This window comes from Phyllobates terribilis, unplaced genomic scaffold (assembly GCF_046119375.1).
Source record: "Phyllobates terribilis strain yellow unplaced genomic scaffold, ASM4611937v1 Scaffold_5__5_contigs__length_657084704, whole genome shotgun sequence".
Lineage (NCBI taxonomy): Eukaryota > Metazoa > Chordata > Amphibia > Anura > Dendrobatidae > Phyllobates > Phyllobates terribilis.
The window spans coordinates 417,725,943-417,752,714 of NW_027362765.1; the positions used below are offsets into that span (position 1 = coordinate 417,725,943).

Consider the following 26,772-nt stretch of genomic DNA (forward strand, 5'->3'; position numbering starts at 1 on the left):
CTCTATATAATATAATATACCACCACACTGCCCCTCTATATAATATAATATACCACCACACTGCCCCTCTATATAATATAATATACCACCACACTGCCCCTCTATATAATATAATATACCACCACACTGCCCCTCTATATAATATAATATACCACCACACTGCCCCTCTATATAATATAATATACCACCACACTGCCCCTCTATATAATATAATATACCACCACACTGCCCCTCTATATAATATAATATACCACCACACTGCCCCTCTATATAATATAATATACCACCACACTGCCCCTCTATATAATATAATATACCACCACACTGCCCCTCTATATAATATACCACCACACTGCCCCTCTATATAATATAATATACCACCACACTGCCCCTCTATATAATATAATATACCACCACACTGCCCCTCTATATAATATAATATACCACCACACTGCCCCTCTATATAATATAATATACCACCACACTGCCCCTCTATATAATATAATATACCACCACACTGCCCCTCTATATAATATAATATACCACCACACTGCCCCTCTATATAATATAATATACCACCACACTGCCCCTCTATATAATATAATATACCACCACACTGCCCCTCTATATAATATAATATACCACCACACTGCCCCTCTATATAATATAATATACCACCACACTGCCCCTCTATATAATATAATATACCACCACACTGCCCCTCTATATAATATAATATAACACCACACTGCCCCTCTATATAATATAATATAACACCACACTGCCCCTCTGTATAATATCCCCCTCCACACTGCCCCTCTGTATAATAGCCCCCCCACACTGCCCCTCTGTATAATAGCCCACCACACTGCCCCTCTATATAATATAATATACCACCACACTGCCCCTCTATATAATATAATATACCACCACACTGCCCCTCTATATAATATAATATACCACCACACTGCCCCTCTATATAATATAATATAACACCACACTGCCCCTCTATATAATATAATATAACACCACACTGCCCCTCTATATAATATAATATAACACCACACTGCCCCTCTGTATAATATCCCCCTCCACACTGCCCCTCTGTATAATAGCCCCCCCCACACTGCCCCTCTGTATAATAGCCCCCCCCACACTGCCCCTCTGTATAATAGCCCACCACACTGCCCCTCTATATAATATAATATACCACCACACTGCCCCTCTATATAATATAATATACCACCACACTGCCCCTCTATATAATATAATATACCACCACACTGCCCCTCTATATAATATAATATAACACCACACTGCCCCTCTATATAATATAATATAACACCACACTGCCCCTCTATATAATATAATATACCACCACACTGCCCCTCTATATAATATAATATAACACCACACTGCCCCTCTGTATAATATAATATACCACCACACTGCCCCTCTGTATAATATAATATACCACCACACTGCCCCTCTATATAATATAATATACCACCACACTGCCCCTCTATATAATATAATATACCACCACACTGCCCCTCTATATAATATAATATACCACCACACTGCCCCTCTATATAATATAATATACCACCACACTGCCCCTCTATATAATATAATATAACACCACACTGCCCCTCTATATAATATAATATACCACCACACTGCCCCTCTATATAATATAATATACCACCACACTGCCCCTCTATATAATATAATATACCACCACACTGCCCCTCTATATAATATAATATACCACCACACTGCCCCTCTATATAATATAATATACCACCACACTGCCCCTCTATATAATATAATATACCACCACACTGCCCCTCTATATAATATAATATACCACCACACTGCCCCTCTATATAATATAATATACCACCACACTGCCCCTCTATATAATATAATATACCACCACACTGCCCCTCTATATAATGTAATATACCACCACACTGCCCCTCTATATAATATAATATACCACCACACTGCCCCTCTATATAATATAATATACCACCACACTGCCCCTCTGTATAATATAATATACCACCACACTGCCCCTCTGTATAATATAATATACCACCACACTGCCCCTCTGTATAATATAATATACCACCACACTGCCCCTCTGTATAATATAATATACCACCACACTGCCCCTCTATATAATATAATATACCACCACACTGCCCCTCTATATAATATAATATAACACCACACTGCCCCTCTTAATAATATAATATACCACCACACTGCCCCTCTATATAATATAATATACCACCACACTGCCCCTCTATATAATATAATATACCACCACACTGCCCCTCTATATAATATAATATACCACCACACTGCCCCTCTATATAATATAATATACCACCACACTGCCCCTCTATATAATATAATATACCACCACACTGCCCCTCTATATAATATAATATACCACCACACTGCCCCTCTATATAATATAATATACCACCACACTGCCCCTCTATATAATATAATATACCACCACACTGCCCCTCTATATAATATAATATACCACCACACTGCCCCTCTATATAATATAATATACCACCACACTGCCCCTCTATATAATATAATATACCACCACACTGCCCCTCTATATAATATAATATACCACCACACTGCCCCTCTATATAATATAATATACCACCACACTGCCCCTCTATATAATATAATATACCACCACACTGCCCCTCTATATAATATAATATACCACCACACTGCCCCTCTATATAATATAATATACCACCACACTGCCCCTCTATATAATATAATATAACACCACACTGCCCCTCTATATAATATAATATACCACCACACTGCCCCTCTATATAATATAATATACCACCACACTGCCCCTCTATATAATATAATATACCACCACACTGCCCCTCTATATAATATAATATACCACCACACTGCCCCTCTATATAATATAATATACCACCACACTGCCCCTCTATATAATATAATATACCACCACACTGCCCCTCTATATAATATAATATACCACCACACTGCCCCTCTATATAATATAATATACCACCACACTGCCCCTCTATATAATATAATATACCACCACACTGCCCCTCTATATAATATAATATACCACCACACTGCCCCTCTATATAATATAATATACCACCACACTGCCCCTCTATATAATATAATATACCACCACACTGCCCCTCTATATAATATAATATACCACCACACTGCCCCTCTATATAATATAATATACCACCACACTGCCCCTCTATATAATATAACACCACACTGCCCCTCTATATAATATAATATACCACCACACTGCCCCTCTATATAATATAATATAACACCACACTGCCCCTCTGTATAATATAATATACCACCACACTGCCCCTCTGTATAATATAATATACCACCACACTGCCCCTCTGTATAATATAATATACCACCACACTGCCCCTCTGTATAATATAATATACCACCACACTGCCCCTCTATATAATATAATATACCACCACACTGCCCCTCTATATAATATAATATAACACCACACTGCCCCTCTATATAATATAATATACCACCACACTGCCCCTCTGTATAATATAATATACCACCACACTGCCCCTCTGTATAATATAATATAACACCACACTGCCCCTCTGTATAATATAATATAACACCACACTGCCCCTCTATATAATATAATATACCACCACACTGCCCCTCTATATAATATAATATACCACCACACTGCCCCTCTATATAATATAATATAACACCACACTGCCCCTCTATATAATATAATATACCACCACACTGCCCCTCTATATAATATAATATAACACCACACTGCCCCTCTATATAATATAATATACCACCACACTGCCCCTCTATATAATATAATATACCACCACACTGCCCCTCTATATAATATAATATACCACCACACTGCCCCTCTATATAATATAATATACCACCACACTGCCCCTCTATATAATATAATATACCACCACACTGCCCCTCTATATAATATAATATACCACCACACTGCCCCTCTATATAATATAATATACCACCACACTGCCCCTCTATATAATATAATATACCACCACACTGCCCCTCTATATAATATAATATACCACCACACTGCCCCTCTATATAATATAATATAACACCACACTGCCCCTCTATATAATATAATATACCACCACACTGCCCCTCTATATAATATAATATAACACCACACTGCCCCTCTATATAATATAATATACCACCACACTGCCCCTCTATATAATATAATATAACACCACACTGCCCCTCTATATAATATAATATACCACCACACTGCCCCTCTATATAATATAATATACCACCACACTGCCCCTCTATATAATATAATATACCACCACACTGCCCCTCTATATAATATAATATACCACCACACTGCCCCTCTATATAATATAATATAACACCACACTGCCGCTCTCCATAATACACCCGCACACTGCCCGTCGCTATACTGTGCCCCCTTTCACAATTTTCCGCTAATTGCCCCATAATGCCCCATACCCCCTTCCTTCCCATCTACAATAATTGTCAGACATGTAGTCTTTGGCTGCTCCATGGAGCGCTTACCATTCCCCACCGCCACCTCTGCGCAGCACAGTGTGAACAGCAGCAGTGTAATGAGGACAGCAGCGGCACCGCAGCCTATTAATCAGAAGAGGCTCTGTGGATGCTGCAGCTAGCGGAAGATTTCTGGTCTGGCAGCCATGGGCTACCTATGTGGCCACTGGACTCTGGATCATTTTGTGAACGTTGGCTCTCCTTCAGAAGAAGTGTTCCCTCTAGTGCCGCCTGTAGAGGGAGCCACTCTATAATCTGTCTGACTGGCATCTACAGGCAGCTGTTTCGGGGTTCTTTTTCCTTTCACATTGGCTAATACATTCTTGGTCGTACACCATTCACCTTCCCCGGGTCCGGCGCTAAGTCCCTGTGTCTGTGATTGGCTGCAGTCAGCGCTACATTCAATCAGTGAACTCAGCTGCCCTGCCAAGTAGACAGCACAAGCCACTCATATCTGCTGAGGTCACTGATTGTCTGCAGCGCTGTTGGTGTGGTGTCAGCGCTGCAAGCAATAGCAATCACACACCGGGAACAGCGGAGGAGCCTTGTCGCTGGACCTGGGGAGAAGAGTAAAGCACAGTTTGTTTGTATTTCAAAACAAACTGCTGATGGGGGACATCGGATTTCCGAAACCAGAAAACCCTTCTAGGTGGCACTAGAGATACAGGAGATCTCATTTGCATACCTTTTACCCAGGATGCATTGCCTGGCCCATTAAGTTATACTAAATACCAGCGAGGCTTTGTTCTGCTGTGATGGACGGAGGCCTTGATGAATGAGTGCATTGCAGGGAAGTACAAGGCTTCCGTATCTGGGACTGGTGCACTTCTTCCTGTCTGCCATTTCCTGCTTCTGGCTAATGCAGATTGTTTGCAGCACATAATATTCTTGGAGGAAATCCCCCTACTAGAATTGTAGGTGCTTGTCCGGGAAGCTGTGGGGTCAGATAAGATAAGCACATCCCGGAAGATGTATGGTGTCATACATGTGTCTGTCCTAAGAGCTTCGGTACAGTGTTGGCCTGCAGGGATATGTGTGGATGACGCCATTAATCACAGCAAGAGCCATGCTTTACAGAGCAGTCACAATCACTTTGGATCCGCCCCTGGCTGCTTTGCATTGTGGGAGATGTAGTGCATACATTAGGATGTATAGGTTTGGGGTCTAATGGGTAATGTGGCATGTCAGAGTGAGGATACTTAGACGCCATGCTCCTCTGGGAAATAGAGATGAAGAGGACTAGAACTCTAGCACCACCTATTGGAAGCAGCGATCCAGTCAATATCGACCCTTTGACGAGCCTTGCAATATGACTTAGGATAAAAACCAAACCAGAATCTCAATTTGCAGACAGTGTTTTGGGGATGTTGCCCCTCATCAGTGCAAAGTGTGAGATCTGATTTGGTTGGGTGAAAGGCTTAAGACTGGGATCTAATGGGTAAGGTTTCTCCTTGTGGAGAGTGACAAGCCAGGACTGGAATGTCAGAGTGAGGAGACTTATAAGACATTCCAGCTCCTCTGGGAAATTAAAGATACAAATTGTCTCTTTAGAGAGGAAGAGGACTAGCATGCATGGCTTATAAGTATCTTTTCTCTGACATGTCAGGCTTAGCTTGTCACTCTCCTCGACGAGAAACCTTATTCCTTAGACATCAGTCCAGAGCCTCTCACCTAGCCGAATCAGATCTCATGCTTTACACTGATGAGGGGGCAACACCCTGAAACACCGTGTCTGCAAATTGAGATTCTGGTTTAGCTTTTATCCTCGGTCATATTGCAAGGCTCGTTAAAGAGTCGATATTGACTTTTACGATCGCCGCTTTCTATGGGTGACCGTATAGGGCTCTAGTCCACTTCCTCTCTGAAGAGACAATTTGCTGTATAGGTTTGTGAGCGCAAATCAAGCATCATCTCCCACAATGCACTGCAGCACAACACACAAATCTTCACGGCGTTCCCTAATCTGCCTGTCAGTACCCAACGTAATGGATCTGTTCTCCGACATGTGAGATGATTTCATGGGAAATGTTTTGCTGGATAGAATGAAGGGCGAGCTGGCATGTGAACGCCGCCCTATAAATAGCCAGCTGTGTTACATAATGGCTCCTGCCACGGAGATGGCATCTGCTAGCTGATGTCAGAGGAAAGACTCTCAGCGTCCGACAGGGCTAGTGCCGGGGATATTGGAGGAGTCGTCCTTAGCGCCCAATCAGATCGCAGCTCTCTCAGTTTTGAGAGGGCCTAAAAAATGAAATTAGTGACCTGATTGGTGACTTCACCCGTCCTAGATCTAATTGTGCATTAGATCCCAGAGATTGCCGGTGACCTCTGCAGTTCTCACAGATTTTCCCTCGTCATTCCTGAATAGTCACATGTAATTTACTATCATTTAGGCGATTATATGGTGTGAACAACGGACGATTTAGTGTCCTGTAAACTACTGGAAACACCCGGAAATATAAGCCGACTTTACAGTCTTATAAAGTTCTGTTAATGGTGTATTACCATCTCAGAAATACGGGGCTTATCCACAGATCTGATAATGTTCATAGGTTGGACTTGGGTCTCCTTTGAACCATAAAACTATCACCTAACATATTGATTCAGAGGAAGACAGAAACTCCACGAAACAGATGCTAATTGCCCCATATTAGATGCAAAATACTGTCCCTTCACAAAATCTAATACCCGTAACCTGTAATACTATATTTTTCAGTAAAGTCACCAAGGCCTCTCCTTGTACTTTTTGTAGTGAATTAACCGTTACAACCTCATGTGGCAGAGAGTTTTATATTCTCACTGCTCTTACAGTAAAGAATCCATAGTCTCACTGCTCTTACAGTAAAGAATCCATAGTCTCACTGCTCTTACAGTAAAGAACTCATAGTCTCACTGCTCTTACAGTAAAGAACTCATAGTCTCACTGCTCTTACAGTAAAGAATCCATAGTCTCACTGCTCTTACAGTAAAGAATCCATAGTCTCACTGCTCTTACAGTAAAGAACTCATAGTCTCACTGCTCTTACAGTAAAGAACTCATAGTCTCACTGCTCTTACAGTAAAGAACTCATAGTCTCACTGCTCTTATAGTAAAGAATCCATAGTCTCACTGCTCTTACAGTAAAGAATCCATAGTCTCACTGCTCTTACAGTAAAGAATCTATAGTCTCACTGCTCTTACAGTAAAGAATCCATAGTCTCACTGCTCTTACAGTAAAGAATCCATAGTCTCACTGCTCTTACAGTAAAGAATCTATAGTCTCACTGCTCTTACAGTAAAGAATCCATAGTCTCACTGCTCTTACAGTAAAGAATCCATAGTCTCACTGCTCTTACAGTAAAGAATCCATAGTCTCACTGCTCTTACAGTAAAGAACTCATAGTCTCACTGCTCTTACAGTAAAGAACTCATAGTCTCACTGCTCTTACAGTAAAGAACTCATAGTCTCACTGCTCTTACAGTAAAGAACTCATAGTCTCACTGCTCTTACAGTAAAGAATCCATAGTCTCACTGCTCTTACAGTAAAGAACCCATAGTCTCACTGCTCTTACAGTAAAGAATCCATAGTCTCACTGCTCTTACAGTAAATAATCTATAGTCTCACTGCTCTTACAGTAAAGAATCCATAGTCTCACTGCTCTTACAGTAAAGAACTCAGTCTCACTGCTCTTACAGTAAAGAACTCATAGTCTCACTGCTCTTACAGTAAAGAATCCATAGTCTCACTGCTCTTACAGTAAAGAACTCATAGTCTCACTGCTCTTACAGTAAAGAATCCATAGTCTCACTGCTCTTACAGTAAAGAACTCATAGTCTCACTGCTCTTACAGTAAAGAATCCATAGTCTCACTGCTCTTACAGTAAAGAATCCATAGTCTCACTGCTTTTACAGTAAAGAATCTATAGTCTCACTGCTCTTACAGTAAAGAATCCATAGTCTCACTGCTCTTACAGTAAAGAATCCATAGTCTCACTGCTCTTACAGTAAAGAATCCATAGTCTCACTGCTCTTACAGTAAAGAATCCATAGTCTCACTGCTCTTACAGTAAAGGACTCATAGTCTCACTGCTCTTACAGTAAAGGACTCATAGTCTCACTGCTCTTACAGTAAAGAACTCATAGTCTCACTGCTCTTACAGTAAAGAACCCATAGTCTCACTGCTCTTACAGTAAAGAATCCATAGTCTCACTGCTCTTACAGTAAAGAATCCATAGTCTCACTGCTCTTACAGTAAAGAATCCATAGTCTCACTGCTCTTACAGTAAAGAATCCATAGTCTCACTGCTCTTACAGTAAAGAATCACCGTTTTGTGATGATTAAACTGTCTTTCCTCCAGAGGATGCCCTCTTGTCACCGTCGCAGGCTTAGATTTAAAAACAGATGACAAAGAAGATGTTTCAGGAGAAACTCCGCCGGTATTTTCCTGAAGTGTTTTCTGCTTCAAAAACCATGTGGTTATGCTGGCGTCTAAATGATGCCGTGTGCACATAGCCTTGGAGAGGCCGCACTAGTGTCTTGTACAGAGGCAAAACTACGTTCTTGAGAGTTTGCTGTCCACTCATACACCCTCATCTTTTTTCAGGGACCTTTCTACCCTGGGATTTACCATTTAGTACATAATTGTACATTTTATTTACTCGTCCCAAGTGCATGAACGTACATTTATCTACGTAATCTTAAGTTGCCATCCCCCCCACCCATGCCTTCATCTTCCCCATATTACTATCTTTATCAAATATAAAACTGATGAATCTTGCAGATTTGGCCACTGGGGATTTTCTACACCGAACATCCTGTCCTTTCTGGAAATTCACATGGACATTAGCAGCAATAGTCTGAATCAGACTCTGTATTTTTTATTGAAGCATCTAATGAGTGTGTGCAAAGGTCATTGTGAAAGGAAGGGGAGCAGGTGAGCTGTGACATCACCTATTGTGATTGGTAAATCTGTGTTACCAGCTGTGTATCTGTGTATAGAGATGCCACCTGTTATTATAATCCTGCCTCTGATGATAATGAGCCTGCTGAAAAGGACAGTCTGAAAAAAAAGCCCCAGTGTCAAAAAGAATATTTTATTTATTTTTTTAATAAAAAAAATGACCAATATTTAAAAAAAAAAAAAATGATGTATCGTATATCCCAAAAACCTGGTGCTTTTCCGAGGGCACGTGTCCCTTGGAGGAGAATGTGTCGTCTACATGCACTAGTGTGGAAATGGTGTGAAAGCTAATCAGTCCAGTGTTTTAATGGCACGTCGACTGCCATGTTTTGCTAACTCTATAGGAAGCGTTTACTAGAAAATAATCGTATTTTTGGTGTCCCACTGTGCCATGACACCTGCCCAAACAGCTGGCTACAAGTTATCTGTTGTGTGTTACTTTTAGAGATGTCCTGGGCAATTACTAAAGGCCCAGATCACACGCAAAATGACCCTTTTGGTTTTACAATACTTTTGATATTGCTGACCTATCATTAGGAAAGCTCATCAATATCAGATCAGTGGACTGATTGGGCTGATCACAAGACGCTCCATCAGTCCAATCAATCCATTCATCTGTTATTGAGTCACACAGTGCCATACAGTTTTGTAGTGGCAGTGAATGGTACTGCAAGCTCTCATCTAATTGCTTAATATACTTATATAGCTCCATCATAATCCACAGCACTATACAGACATTACCATCGCTGTCCTCATTGCTGCCTCACATGTATTACACCGCTGTATAGAGTTGTGACACGGCATCTTCAATCAACCGTGTGATGGTTTCTGGGCGTCGGACCCCATCTGGATGATGTTGATGACCTATCCAAAGAATATTAAAGTCCCAGAAAATTCATTTAAATAGTTATTACCAAGATAGTAAATTATCCCCCATCTTTAGGACCCCCAATGATCCCGAGAATGGAGCTTATAAACCCCGGAAGCAGGTTCTGCAGCGCCCCATCTGGAATTTAGTGGAAATGCAGATGGACCTCTGCTCCATTCATTATCTATGGGAATAATGGAAATCGCCGACTTTTGCTCGGCAGGACCACGTTCTATGGATTGGTCGGGTTGCCAGTGGTCGGACCCCCCTAGGGGATAAGTCACTGTCTTTTGTGGACCGGATAAGTCATCTGCCACCTGTGATCAATGGGTTTTATGTTTTTTTGCGTAGTGAGTACACATTAATCCATACCCCCTTATCCTCGAAATGTGGCCATTACGAGGGAATGAAAATGTTACTTTTTTTGCACATTTTTCTACACTTTGTGCTTAAAAAAAAAAAAATTCAAATTGCACAATTTTTCTGGTTGATTCCTCCCTGGAGCTGATATTATGGAGCGTATAGAGGTGACTGCTGTCCGTCCAGGCTGTGTTGCTATGTACACATATACACCTTTAGGGCACGGACCCTTCCCCGCCTGTCGTCACTACGTTACAGACATGACTTCATCTTGAGGCCCAGGGTATTGTAGATGCTCAATGTGAGGAAATCGGGCATCCTGCGCGTGAGTCATCAGTCTGCGCCATGTATAGAGCGAGGCTGACGTTACTGGCTTCAGACTCTGTCAGCACTGACTCTTGTTCTTGTTCAAGTCGGCTCACGCGTTTCACTTTTTTAAATGGATTTTGGCTGTGGAAATCTGCACATTTTTCTCCATCTAATGCATTATAAGGCAGCGCTAGTCATCATAATGGGGGATACTCGCTTCGCTGCGACAATCAATGCACACGTGCAATGTCTTTACATTTTTCTCACGATGCTGCAGTTTATTACTTCATAAGCCACAGTTCGCCGGGTCCAACTCCGTGGCATGCCGACACACATATCTATAATATTCACGAGCCAAGTGGCACACAGGCCCACTTGCTCCAGGTTACAGCCTACGGCAAGGTAATAAATTATCAATGTCCATAACACAGTCCATGTAACAAAGTGTATTACCTTTGCCGGGTTTAGTTGCTGCAGTCCATTTAATCTGCCACCACTGTGGCTTTGTGGCTTCCCAGGTAGGGGTCTCCAGCCGTCGTTCCCTCAAAGGCTACTGACATCTACACAGGATCCAGGCTCGACCTTTCAGGTACCAGGCTTCACTCCAAAGCCACTGCCTTCCAAGGCCACTAGCATCCGCACAGGATCCAGTCTTTGCCTTTCAGGCTGCCAGGCTTCACTCGGCCTCACTAGGCCTCTCACAAACGGTGACACACACACACACACACACACACACACACACACACACACACACACACACACACACACACACACACACACACACACACACACACGGAGCACAGGCCTCACACCGAACACACCTGTCTCAAATTACCAGGGTTTATATATCCTGTGCGCACACACACAAACTGACAGGACCTTGCTGATGTCACAGTCATGTGATCAGTCAGCTGAGTGTATAGGTCCTGTGCTGTTCCAGTTATGTGTACAGACCTTTACTGTGCATACAGGACCTGTGTGAGGTCACAGTCATGTGACCAGTCAGTTAAAGGGGAAGGTACAAGGTCAGGTAAAACACATCCTGGACCATTTACAGTAATGCTAGCAAGCTGCTGCATTACAGCATGTAAATAGGGTTTCCACAAGCCCCCGATTACGTGTTATGGAAACTTTCTGCAGAGATTTTTTTTTTTTGCACCGTGGCAATCCATGAAAGTAAGTTGCTTGCGGGTTCAACGTGGTAAAGCCGCAGATCAGCCACATTCAATCCTCGTATGGACCCACTACAGGAGTGTCAATGTCTGCCTCATATTCCTGTAGTGTGCAAATCTGATATCATACAATCATAGAATGGTGTCCAACTCCCTGCTCAATGCAGGACTCACTAAACCATCTCAGACAGATGTCAGTCCAGCCTCTGTGTGAAGACTTCCATTGAAGGAGAATTCACCACCTCTCGTGACCGCCTGTTCCACTCATCAGTCATCCTCACTGTCAAAAAGTTTTTTCTAATATCTAATCTGTATCTTCTCCCTTTCAGTTCCATCCCATTGCTTCTCGTGATTCCATGTGCAAATGAGAATAAAGCAGATCCCTCTACAATGTGACAGCCCTTCAGATATTTGTAGACCGCTATTAAGTCTCCTCTCAGTCTTCTTTTTTGCAAGCTAAACATTCCCAGATCCTTTAACAGCGTCACAGGGCCTAGTATGTGCCATAATCATCCAGGATGCCGGGGGCAGAAGTGAAGACCCGCTGCCATAAGTATGAGTGCGTATGAGTGAAGTCCATGATTTTCGTACCTGTGATAGTTTATGGGGGCCCATTGACTTGCCCCTGACTTTTCGGGAAAAAAATTGCGGAGATGTGTCCGATGTTGATCAAAATCAACAATTCAAGTCAATGGGTCCGTGCAAAAATCACACCACACTCTGATGACATCTGAGTGCAGTCCGATTTTCACGATCAGAATGGAGAAGATGGAGACTTTTTTTTTTTATTTATAAATTTATCCATGTATGAGAAAGTCGAATGACACTCGGACCACACTGTGATCAGAGTCTGATCAGACTAGTCCTTCCTTTTTTCACTCTGCATTTATATATATTGCTGGAGGGAGATTAGGAGAAATGTTCCCATCCAAGAAAATGAGTCACATAATGACAAATCTCATTTACCATCATGCTGGAGCCTGGGACTTGTGTAGTAGGACGGACGCTTCTGGCCGTTTATCATAGTGACCATGGGATGTGATCGCTGTATAGCGCACACTGTCTGTAGTTTGTGTGTTTGTAGCATTTGTTGCAGATTCCATCATATTTTGACTTCAGAGGAACCCGATGGACTCAATGTAAGTCAGTAAGGTCCAATGGGCACTGAGGGTATCCATCGCATGACAGATCCGACGGTGTGTCGTGAAATGGAAACCGCAGTGTGTGTGTGAACACAGCCTTTGTGGTTCTCGTAAAGTATTTTTCTCCAAATCCCTTAAAGGGGTCTTCTGACAGCAGCTGCTTTAAAAAAATAACGTAGAAGCGGTGCTCCTAATCGCCGACAGATCCGGCTCAGACACTTTGGCACTCCTCTGCTGCCGGCGATGACCTGCTGTACTGGCACATGACCGATACAGCCAATCAGAGGCCTCAGTGATGTCACATGAGCACTGATTGGTCACATGATCTATTCACCCTGGCATCACAGAGCAGTCACTTATGGCATCTAGACATATAAAATTTACTGGCATTGGTGACACCCAGGTTATCAAGTTTATGCATACATTTCCAGGAGGTGTAACCGAGGGGCGGCACAATAATGAACTCTAAGAAAAGATTCTCCCTTATTTTTTATACAGTGCACAGATACAGTAGCGTAACTAGAGTCTAATGGGCCCCGGTGCAAAATTTGGACCTGGCTGCCCCCGCCAGGTGTATGGGCTCTTGTAGCGTTATAAAACCTATAAGGACATGCGAGTTGCACCCCCTCCCCCATTATGTAGTAATGTCCCTCATCCTGGCCCCATCCATCCTGGGGTGTGTGTGTGTGTGTGTGTGTTTATATGTGTATATAATATATATATATAATGTCCCTCATCCTGGGCCCCATCCTGCTACCCTCATCCTGGTATACATGTCCCCCATTCCCATCGTGGTATACATGCCCCCCATCCTTGTATATATATCTACATGTCCCCCATCCTGGTATATACAGTTATATGAAAAAGTTTGGGCACCCCTATTAATCTTAAGCTTAATGTTTTATAAAAATTGGTGTTTTTGCAGCAGCTATTTCAGTTTGATATATGTAATAACTGTTGGACACAGTAATGTTTCTGCCTTAAAATGAGGTTTATTGTACTAACAGAAAATGTGCAATCTGCATTCAAACAAAATCTGACAGGTGCATAAGTATGGGCACCCCACCAGAAAAGTGACATTAATATTTAGTAGATCCTCCTTTTGCAAGAATAACAGCCTCTAGTCGCTTCCTGTAGCATTTAATGAGTTCCTGGATCCTGGATGAAGGTATTTTTGACCATTCCTCTTTACAAAACAATTCCAGTTCAGTTAAGTTTGATGGTCGCTGAGCATGGACAGCCCTCTTCAAATGATCCCACAGATGTTCAATGATATTCAGGTCTGGGGACTGGTATGGCCATTCCAAAACATTGTAATTGTTCCTCTGCATGAATGCCTGAGTAGATTTGGAGCGGTGTTTTGGATCATTGTCTTGCTGGAAGATCCATCCCCTGCGTAACTTCAACTTTATCACTGATTCTTGAACATTATTGTCAAGAATCTGCTGATACTGAGTGGAATCCATGCGTCCCTCAACTTTAACAAGATTCCCGGTTCCGGCATTGGCCACACAGCCCCAAAGCATGATGGTACCTCCACCAAATTTTACTGTGGGTAGCAAGTGTTTTTCTTGGAATGCTGTGTTTTTTTGCCGCCATGCATAACACCTTTTTGTATGACCAAACAACTCAATCTTGGTTTCATCAGTCCACAGGACCTTCTTCCAAAAAGAAATTGGCTTCTCCAAATGTGCTTTTGCATACCTCAGCCGACTCTGTTTGTGGCGTTCTTGCAGAAACGGCTTCTTTCGCATCACTCTCCCATACAGATTCTCCTTGTGCAAAGTGCGTTGTATAGTTGACCGATGCACAGTGACACCATCTGCAGCAAGTTGATGCTGCAGCTCTCTGGAGGTGGTCTGAGGATTGTCATTGACTGACCTCATCATTCTTCTTCTCTGCTTTTCTGATGTTTTACTTGGCCTGCCACTTCTGGCCTTAACAAGAACTGTCCCTGTGTTCTTCCATTTCCTTACTATGTTCCTCACAGTGGAAACTGACAGGTTAAATCTCTGAGACAGCTTTTTGTATCCTTCCCCTGAACAACTATGTTGAATAATCTTTGTTTTCAGATCATTTAACAGTTGCTTTGAGGAGCCCATGATGCCACTCTTCAGAGGAGATTAAAACAGGAGAACAACTTGCAAGTGGCCACTTTAAGTAGCTTTTCTCATGATTGCATACACCTGGCTATGAAGTTCAAAGCTCAATGAGGTTACAAAACCAAAAAAAGTGCTTTAGTAAGTCAGTAAAAAGTAGGTAGGAGTATTTAAAACAAGAAAATAATAAGGGTGCCCATACTTATGCACCTGTCAAATTTTGTTTGAATGCAGATTGCACATTTTCTGTTAGTACAATAAACCTCATTTTAAGGCAGAAACATTACTGTGTCCAACAGTTTTTACTTATATCAAACTGAAAGAGCTGCTGCAAAAACACAAATTTTTATAAAACATTAAGCTTAAGATTAATAGGGGTGCCCAAACTTTTTCATATAACTGTATATCTACATGTCCCCCATCCTGGTATGTCCCAGTATGTCCCCCATCCTGGTATGTCTCTTATCCTGGTATATATATGTCCCCCGTTCTGCCCTTGTTTTTTAATGCATAGAAAAAAAATAAATGATTCTACTTGCCATCCTGGTATGTCCCTTATCCTGGTATACATGTCTCCCATCGTGGTATACATGCCCCCCATCCTTGTATATATATCTACATGTCCCCCATCCTGGTATACATGTCCCCCATTCCCATCGTGGTATACATGCCCCCCATCCTTGTATATATCTACATGTCCCCCATCCTGGTATACATGTCCCCCATTTCCATTGTGGTATACATGCCCCCCATCCTTGTATATATATCTACATGTCCCCCATCCTGGTATATATATCTACATGTCCCCCATCCTGGTATGTCCCAGTATGTCCCCCATCCTGGTATATATATCTACATGTCCCCCATCCTGGTATGTCCCAGTATGTCCCCCATCCTGGTATGTCTCTTATCCTGGTATATATATGTCCCCCGTTCTGCCCTTGTTTTTTAATACATAGAAAAAAAATAAATGATTCTACTTGCGCCATCCTGGTATCTCCCTTATCCTGGTATACATGCCCCTCATCCTGGTATATATATATCTACATGTATATCTACATGTCCCCCATCCTGGTATACATGTCCCCCATCCTGGTATATATATCTACATGTCCCTTATCCTGGTGTATATATATGTCCCCCGTTCTGCCCTTGTTTCTTAATACATAGAAAAAAAATAAATGATTGTACTCGCCTTCCCTTCGCTCCCCCGCCAACGCGGTGTCCTCTTCTGAAGCCGTCAGTTGACTTCAGCGAGCAAGCGATTGGAGCACATGTCACTGCCATGCGCCCCCAGTCATATGCACGCCCACTTCAGCTGCTGGCCTCTGATTGGCCGACAACGTGTATCGCCGCACACGGACCCCACGGGTCTCTGTACCGCAATACAGTTCAGTTGAATGTGCATCTGAGGAGTTTTCTCTGGCATCGGCGAGCCCATCACCCGCATGGGCCCTGTCGCAGTCGCGACCTCTGCGACAGCAATCGTTACGCCCCTGGGCAGATAGAAGGAAATTTCGCTGCAGGACCATAGACTGGATTGATGTCGCTCCGGTTAGTCTTGTGTTAGGTGCTCCGGTTGCGGGAACGTCTCCTTTAACGAAGCATCTACTAAAATAGTCTTGTCCAGGGAGCTGAGGGATCCTCAGTAAGAGGGAGATTACACAGGGAATCATCATGGTTGGCAGGCATAGTTGTGTGTAATCTGATAAGTATACAGCTGTGATAAGTCGACCTCGTGATTCAGGCAGTGATGTGTTTGGGGCGAGTTGGGAGCTCAGAGAGACAATGATCTGGTTGAAGTAAGATGGTGCTTGGGATTGTTGAGTGTCGGATCTGGAGGTGGGTGACGTGGATGAGAAGAACGTTGGCTTCACTATACAAACACTTCTACCTCGCCCTCTGTATATTGTAATACAGTTTCTGTGTCATGAGAATCGAACGTTTGTTCTTACACTTTTTATTTTATTTTTTTAGGCCCAGAGTAAAGAAACCGGTATATTGGCCGCAGCGAAGGTCATCGATACCAAATCTGAAGATGAACTTGAAGACTATATGGTGGAGATTGACATCCTGGCCTCCTGCGATCACCCACATATCGTGAAGCTGCTGGATGCGTTTTACTATGAGAATAACCTTTGGGTAGGTGGATCTGCTCCCGAACATCTGTGTGGCGCTCCCCTCTGATTGTAGAAAAGTTTCTTCTAAATACGAGATCAACTCGTCATCTGCAAATCCTGAGCCCTTCTCATCAGGGAACGCCGATTTTTCACAAGGGAGATTATTCAAGAGTAGAAAAAAAATGGCTTCCTTCTTCCAGGTTGTGTCTGATATTGCAGCTCCGCTCCATTAATGTGAATGCGGCTGAGCTGCCATACCACACACAACCTGCAGAGAGGTGTGGCGCTAGTTTGGGAAGCATGCAGACATATTTTTTTTCTAATTCTGGCTAACCCTTTTAACCCTTTTGCACAACCAACACCAGTCAGACCCTCCCCAATATACATGATCCGAGAGAATACACGACTGCTCCAGAAACATGCCCATCCCATTTGCTGACCATGCATATTTATTACTATGGTGAAGGATAAGCGGCTGCCATATGTGGTATAAATATCTTATAGGGAACTAAGCATCTGACACACATCTACCACACCCATCATAAAAGGCGTAGGGTAAAAAGTCAGGCTTCCTCCTCATACACCTCCTTGGGTTCGGTTGGTCCGGCAGCGCGGGCTTGCAGCATCATTAAAATCAGCGGTGATCTTGATTTAAATTGTTGGGGCTTGCAGGGGTACTGGCCTTAGAACAGTGACCTACTTTAAATACATTTTGTAGAAATGTTTAAAGGGGTCTTCCACAACTGTTTGCCCCCTTCCATATGTCCTAACTCTTTATAACAATCACTTTTATAATATACTTCTACTATGAGCTCTGCTCCAGATGGGGCAGACCTGCCTATAAATGATTCACAGGATGTCTGAGCACACAGCTCCGATCAGACTTTACTATCATCTGCATGAATCCCAACGATGCTTTAGAGTGCCAGCCCCTTTACTTTACAGGCATCGTGATCTGTGTGTTGTTAGAAAGCATATTGCATCACCTGCTCTCCAAAGCTTCAGCAAGGTCAGTGCTGAGGACATTGAAGTCTATTAACTAAGTTTGCCGGTACTTGATACAGACTGACCATGCCAAAGCTTTGGAGCGCAGGTGCTGCAATGTGCTTTCTAATGGTAAACACATCTCAGAGCTTATCAATTAAAGAGATCGGCACTCTAAAGCATCTGCAGAGTCAGTGCTGAGGACATTGAAGTCTATCAACTAAGCTTGCTGATGCTTTGGAGCTCAGGTTCTGCAATGTGCTTTCTAATACATAGTAACAAAGTTTTTAAGGTTGAAGGAAGACTAAGTCCATCTAGTTCAACCCATAGCCTAACATATTGATCTATGTTGATAATGGCAAGCACATCTCAGGGCACTCTAAAGCATCAGCAGGATCCGTGAAGATTGATCTGAGTTGTGTATCCAGACACTTCGCCCCCATCAGGAGCAGAGTGTCGGGCTCTTCTGATTCCATCCGAATCCTGTGCCCAGGTGAGGGCTGGATCGCACCTAACACACAGGAAGCTGCGCCTGCATATCATCAATGGATTACAGGACCCCCACCGAGATGCTGTCATAGTAGACTCCCATGTAATGAAAGTATATTAGAAAAGTGATTGTTATGAAGAGTTAAGTCATATAGAAGGGGGGCAAATAATAGTGGAAGACCCCTTTAAGATGTTCTTTTATCACCCAGTCTGTGACCAAACTTCACTTTTAGTCTGAACCATGTTTTCTCCTATTGGATGGAGTTTCTCAGTCACCACTTTCGTTTTCTTGACAGATTCTTATAGAGTTTTGTGCTGGAGGAGCCGTAGATGCCGTAATGCTGGGTAAGTCTCTTTTCCTTCACCTTTCATTGTGTAAAACCTTGGGTAACTGAATAGAGCGACCCAAATGCAGAACAATAGAGAGTTCTGCAGAGCTTCATGCGGCGCCGCTATGCAGAAATGCACCCTATAGGGCCAGATGTTATTTAAAGTTCTGCCATTCCTCAATTCAGAGCCCGTTGCACATTGTTTTATCTGATTTGTGCCCGCAGAGCTGGAGCGCCCATTAACAGAGCCTCAGATCCGGGTGGTGTGTAAGCAGACCCTGGAAGCCCTGGTCTATCTGCACGATAACAAAATTATCCATCGAGATCTGAAAGCGGGAAACATCCTCCTGACACTCGACGGCGACGTAAAACTGGGTGAGTGCTCTTCACGGGACACCATTACTAGTAGGCTCTTCTGTACTGACCCGCACTTTTACCTTTTATTGCCTAGATGGACAGTACAGTCCTATTCGAGCTTTAATATTGGTGAATTTCTTCCATGTAAACGTGTTCATAACCTAAAGACAAGGAATGTATCATTCCCTCTACTTCCATTTTCTGGCATTTAAAAAAGTCACAAAATTTGGCACAAGGTGTAGTTGCACCGAAGTTTTGCAAGACTTTACTCAAAAACGGGTGTGGATAGCCCAGAAGGGTGGCCCGACAACGATACCAGTCAACCTGACCTGAAGCTACCGTGTATTATTTGTGGACTGGGTTCTTTTGCCAGTGATCCCAAAGAAGTTTAGAAACCATGTATTATATGGTAAAGGTGCCATAAATGGCTTCCCTGTTTCCTTTACAGCTGACTTTGGAGTGTCTGCTAAGAACACCAGAACGATACAGAGAAGAGACTCCTTTATCGGCACGCCATACTGGTATGTGTATTATGAAGAGTTTATTACTTTCTTTAGTGCTGAAATTGGTTGTCTACGCAGCCGTTAACATCCCCATGTCTTAAAAAGGTTGCCCAGGATTAATCCGCTTTTTCCACAACCACCACCACTCTTATTGAAAGGTTGTGTTTGGTATTGCAGCTCCGTTCCATATAACCAATTTGGGTATAGTTTCAATTGAGTATTTCCTGTAAGACACCATACTCAGCTGGTCTGCTTACTGAGAACAAGAACTTTCCCCATGTTGCCCCAAGTACACTCAGCCATCCAGACTCTGTTCTACACTGATGAGGGGTAAACACCCCAAAAAAGGCTGTCTATACATGAGTTTCTGGCTGTAGCAAGGCTCATTAAAGGGTCAGACATTGACTTATAAGGTAGCTACCCCATCTAGGTGGTTCTTGGGAGATAGTTTATTTTGTTCTATGTGGGGCTAATTTGCATGCATTTTTCCTTTTGGAGCATTTCCTGTAAGACTCCATACTCAGGTGGTCTCTTTAAAAGGTTTCTCCAATAATAAAATGGTCCCTGTCACATAATTCGAATGGCAGCACATCCTAGTCAATTGTCAGGATGGGTTGCAGCCTGAAGAAGCACAGTTCCCGATATCTGTGTCTCAACTGACAGAGGAGCTGTATCGTAAGCATACAATATCGGTGAGCTGCTGGAGAAAGGCTGTGACAGGAGACAAAATAAATCTTCTCCTAGGTTGACTGCTCATAGAGCACTGAGGCTGGAGAAAAAAAATCTGAGTCAGCAAAGGTGAAGATTTTATTTCTTCTCCTGTCACAGCCCTTCTCCGGCATCTCACCGGTATATGTGCTTACAAAACAACCTCTATGTCAGTTGAGACTGAGGACTCGGGAGCAGTGTTTCTTCAAACTGCCGTCCATCCTGCCACGTGGCTATGGGGGGGTTGCCACTTGAATTATGTGACTGGCACCATTTTGTTACATACTTGGATAACCCATTTAAGGGGAGCCACTACTACCCCCCCTCGTTCCCATAGAAGATTAACACCCGTGCGGAGCCACCTCTACATTGAGGCTGTCTAATCAGGGGGGCCTGAGGTTGGGAAAAGCCTCCATTCTCTACATTGATGCTGGTAAAAAAGTTGGGATCACCATCTGTCACATTTATTACATTTCCTGTGGATATGTCATAAATCTCCAAGGTGGGAATACTCCCATTAAACTGTGCATGTAGATTTTACTGCAGATGTGCCAAGGATGCCACCTCTTATAATAACGTTAGTGAGATCTGTAAATAATTCAGAAGAAAATCTACATAAGTCTCTTCACTGCCGGGGTATATGCATGGTCCTGTATATTGTAGCATTCGCCGTCTCTTGCCATATAGTGCACCAGGTTGTTATATTATGCTGTGACCCAATGAATTAATCTTCTTCTCTCTCATTAGGATGGCCCCAGAAGTGGTGATGTGTGAGACATCTAAAGACAGGCCATATGACTTTAAAGCTGATGTTTGGTCTCTCGGCGTGACTTTAATTGAGATGGCTCAGATTGAGCCCCCGCATCACGAATTAAATCCTATGCGTGTCCTGCTAAAGATTGCAAAATCAGAGCCGCCAACATTAGCGCAACCATCAAGATGGTAAGTGCATCCTGTCATACGTAAGTCTTTATTTTGATCTTGGAAGAGCACAGATTTATTGGGCTCTACTGAAGAAGCAGCCAAAATTACACCCACTCCGTGACATCACTTCCTGCTTTGCATCTATTGGCTGAAGTTGCACCACACTGACTTCCTGTTCTGCTCGCCCGCTGCTGCGGCCTGCTCCGCTATGGATCTATAGGCCCAGATTCATTTTTTTTTTTGTCTGCACCCAATTCATTATGCTATTTGCACCTTTACTAAAGTCTATGTTATATGAGATGTTTTTGGCTGATTTTTTTTATGTGCGGTGCGACCGTTTAAAAAGTTGGAAAATGTGGCGCAACTCCACTCTCCCCCCGCCCCCCCCTTCCCGTGTGTTTTGAGTACAGAAGTCAGGAATAAGTGAATTGTGCCCACCCCCGTTTTGTCCCCGCGGTATCGGACCTGGCCGGTTTTGGAACCAATCGGGGCCGATTGACTCCTTAAATACCACGGTCTAATGTTACAGCGGTATCTAAGTGATTAAAAGGGGATTAGAGAGACCCCATATGGCAGGATCGACCACCCTCCCCTCCGCGATCTAATCGCAGGGGTCGATCGTTGCCATGGTGTACCCTGAGAGTACCTGATAACACCAGGGTATGGTTGCCCATGAGATCCAGCTATAAGCATGGTCTCACAGGCTCTGTCAGTGAGTCACTGACTGGTCTCAGGCACTACAATACACGAGTACTGCAGTGTATGAGACCGGAGATCAAAATAAAGAAATATACATGTCCCATAGTGGGACTTAATCAAAAAGTAAAAAAAAAAAAATATAACATGTTTAAAAAGGTAAAAAAAAAAACACACAAAAAGCGCACGCAAATCACAAAAAGTTGTTTCGTCACTTAAAACGCAGCGTTTGTGTTAAAACAAACATATACAAAAAAACGTACACATAATTGGTATTGCCGCGTCCGGAATGACCCGATCTATAAACTGGCATGTTATTCCAAACGGTGAACACGTAAAAAATAAGTAAATAAACACATGCCAAAAATTTAGCTTTTTCATCATAATGACACAAAAAAATTTTTATAATAAGCGATTAAAAAGACCTACCGTATTTTTCGGACCATAAGACGCACCTAGGTTTTAGAGGAGGAAAAAGAAAAAAATTTTAAGCCAAAAAATGTGTTCATGATGCACTTTTAAGGGGGAGGGGGGTCTTCTGCTGACACTGGTATAGGGGTAATGTCCCCCAATTCTGACAATATCGCCCATCCTGGTATATATGCCCCCACCTTCTTTTTATACGTGGTCCCCATCCCCATCCTGGTATGCATGGAACCCCTTCATCCTGGTATGCATGGAACCCCTCCATCCTGGTATGCATGGAACCCCTCCATCCTGGTATGCATGGAACCCCTCCATCCTGTTATGCATGGCTCCCTCATCCTTATCCTGGTATGCATGGCTCCCTCATCCTTATCCTGGTATCCATGGCTCCCTCATCCCTGTCCTGGTATGCATGGCACCCCTCATCCCTGTCCTGGTATGCATGGCACCCCTCATCCCTATCCTGGTATGCATGGCACCCCTCATCCCTATCCTGGTATGCATGGCACCCCTCATCCCTATCCTGGTATGCATGGCACCCCTCATACCTATCCTGGTATGCATGGCACAGCAATCCCCATCCTGGTATGCATGGAACAGCAATCCCCATCCTGGTATGCATGGCACCCCTCATCCCCGTCCTGGTATGCATGGCACCCCTCATTCCTGTCCTGGTATGCATGGCACCCCTCATCCCTGTCCTGGTATGCATGGCACCCCTCATCCCTGTCCTAGTATGCATGGCACCCCTCATCCCTGTCCTGGTATGCATGGCACCCCTAATCCCTGTCCTGGTATGCATGGCACCCCTAATCTCCATCCAGTTATACATGGCACCCCTAATCCCTATCCTGGTATGCATGGCACCCCTAATCCCTATCTTGATATGCATGGCACCCCTAATCCCTATCCTGGTATGCATGGCACCCCTAATCCCTATCCTGGTATGCATGGGCACCCCTAATCCCTATCTTGGTATGCATGGCACCCCTAATCCCTATCTTGGTATGCATGGCACCCCTTATCCCTATCCTGGTATGCATGGCACCCCTAACCCCTATCCTGGTGTGCATGGTCACCCTAATCCCCATCATGCTGCACATAAAAAAAAAATAAATTGAACACTCCTACTCACCTTTCTTCTCTCCTCCAGTGCTGCGTCCTGTCTGCCCACACTGATCTCTCCATGTGAGCCGCGCATGCTGTCACTGCCATGCGCGGCTCACAAGGAGAGGTCAGCTGCCCGATGTCACTGCTCCCCACGCCGGGACTGTGCGCGGCGAGCAGTGACTTCACTCTCCTTCATAGCCGGCACACAGCGTAGCCGCGCTGCGGCTCCTGCTGCTGCCTGCTATCTCGTGTGCCCACTTATTAAAGGGCATGAATATTCACCCCTCCCCACGCCCATGGACGTGGAGAGAGGTTGAATATTCATGCCCTTTAACAGCGGGCACAGGCGATTCCGGCAGCAGCAGGAGCCGCAGCGTGGCTACACTGTGTGCTGCTATTAAGGAGCATGAATATTCACTGCTCCCCACGCCCCATGAGCGTGGGGAGCAGTGAATATTCATTTTCTTTAGCAGCGGGGACAGTGTAGGCTGCAGCGGGCGGCTGCTGCCTCCTGTGCCCCACTCCTCCACCGATACCTCTCCCCCCCCACACCCCACATATATACACACCCCCCAACATTCGGACTATAAGACGCACCCCCCATTTTCCTCCAAAATATTGGAGGAAAAAAGTGCGTCTTATAGTCTGAAAAATATGGTATGTAAAAACAAATAGCATAAATGAAAACGCCAAACTGTCCCTCAAAAATCAAACCCCAATATTGCTGATTTGAAAAAAAAAATTATTGCTCTCAGAATATGGCGACATTTTTAGTGTGTGATAGCTGCAAAACGTAATTAAACTAAATAAATCTGGTATCGATGTAATCGCACTGACCCAAAGAATAAAGTCGTCTAATCACTTATACCGCACGGTGAACAATGCAAAAATAAGAACTATTCTTGTACTGCTGTCTATTTGTTCATTCTGCCTCCCAAAAATCAGAACAAGTCTCTGCTCACATTTATCTTGCGCTCTCCGCTGAGCGCTTACTTCAGGGTTTTGATGTAAATCCCAAAAAATGTTGCAGATGTAAAGTAGACATATGGGAAATGTTATTTATTAATTATTTTGTACTAACTAACTGACTACTAAACTAACTGGTTTAAGGATATCAAAATTGAAAGTTTTAAAATCAGAAATTTTTCAACATTTTCACCAAAATTCCGATATTTTCACAAATAAACGCGAAACATATCGACCTAAATTTACCAGTAACATAAAGTACAATGTGTCATGAAAAGATAATCACAGAATCACAGGGATGCGATGAAGCTTTTCAGAGTTATTACCACATGAAGTGACACTGGTCAGATTTCAAAAATCACTACAACCACTAAGAACTAACTGTCACGATATGAGTGGTCGTAACCATGGATACTTAAGCTACTGCACTGCCCTGCACATGGGGTTAGAGACACAGAAAATCAGAAGAACTATGCTACAAATTGGAGCTATTTGCTTAGAGATAGGAATACCTCTTTAAGATTACAATTGGCTCAGTGTCTAAGGGGGGGTTACAAGGGCTTCATCCTCTCGTTGTCTGCAGACTTTAGACAACCCTTTTGGAAGCAGTTGCCTAAACTAGAGAAGCCCTTATTGTTCACACATTCATGGTTTTGTTAGCAGTGGGGGCAGAGACCTAGATGGAGGGAGAGAGAATGGGTCATATTGGTAAGGAGGGAGATTACATATAAAGCTGGACACATCTGAATACATTACATAGGCAGAATTGTCAGATGTGACATTTATCCCTAAGGACATGTTGTAGCATAATAATATACCTGAAACCCTATTTTTAAGGAGGTTGCCCAGGATTTTTTTTTTTTTTTACCATAGGTCTAAATGCCAACAGTTAGACAACTACCTGCCTGTTGTATCCTGCGCTGGGTCAGAGCGATCACAGACCGCTCCTGCCGACAATTCAACTACTTCATATCAACAGAGCAGCTCTTCTTCTTCCTGGTTGCTCTGTTGACAGGGCATGACTGATGACATCATGCTGATTGATAGCAGCCGGCTTCCCACAGTTTGGAAGTCGGCTATCAATCAGCATGATGTCTGCAGTCACGCTCTGTCAACAGAGCGGAAGAGAAGCCGCTGCTCTGTCGACGTGACATCAGCAGAAGCCGCTGAATCACCAGCAGGAGCGGTCTGTGACCGATCTGTGCCGGCAGAGATCAGCGCCGGGCCCAACAGCCAGGTAGTTAGCAAGGACTGATGTCATTGACCCACGATGAGATGTCACATATGTTTCCTGTAGGTCAAGAGACTTTAACGATTTTTTGAGAAAATGTCTGGAGAAGAATCTGGATGCTCGATGGACCACTCCTCAGCTTCTGCAGGTGACACAGACATGAGCTCCACTTGCTATGAATGATCAAGGTCTAATATGAAGACGATATAATATAAAGCTGATATAATCTCTTTCCCTGCAGCATCCATTCGTATCTGTGGTGAACAGCAACAAACCCGTGCGAGAGCTGATCGCAGAGGCCAAGGCCGAGGTCCTGGAGGAAGTGGAAGAGAGTAAGGAGGAGGATGAGGAAGAGGAGACGGAGAGCTCCTTG

General features: G+C 43.4%; 1 protein-coding gene across 2 annotated transcripts in view; it reads left to right on the forward strand.

Annotated features, from left to right (window-relative positions):
• SLK (STE20 like kinase) overlaps positions 1–26,772 on the forward strand; it is a 69,455-nt gene that overhangs the window by 15,589 nt on the left and 27,094 nt on the right. For both annotated transcript variants that reach the window (XM_073685173.1, XM_073685174.1), the window contains exons 2-8: positions 17,534–17,698; positions 19,446–19,494; positions 19,704–19,853; positions 20,284–20,356; positions 21,794–21,988; positions 26,466–26,547; positions 26,641–26,772. In XM_073685173.1, coding sequence (XP_073541274.1) covers positions 17,534–17,698; positions 19,446–19,494; positions 19,704–19,853; positions 20,284–20,356; positions 21,794–21,988; positions 26,466–26,547; positions 26,641–26,772 — 846 coding nt within the window. The remainder of the gene's footprint in view (positions 1–17,533; positions 17,699–19,445; positions 19,495–19,703; positions 19,854–20,283; positions 20,357–21,793; positions 21,989–26,465; positions 26,548–26,640) is intronic.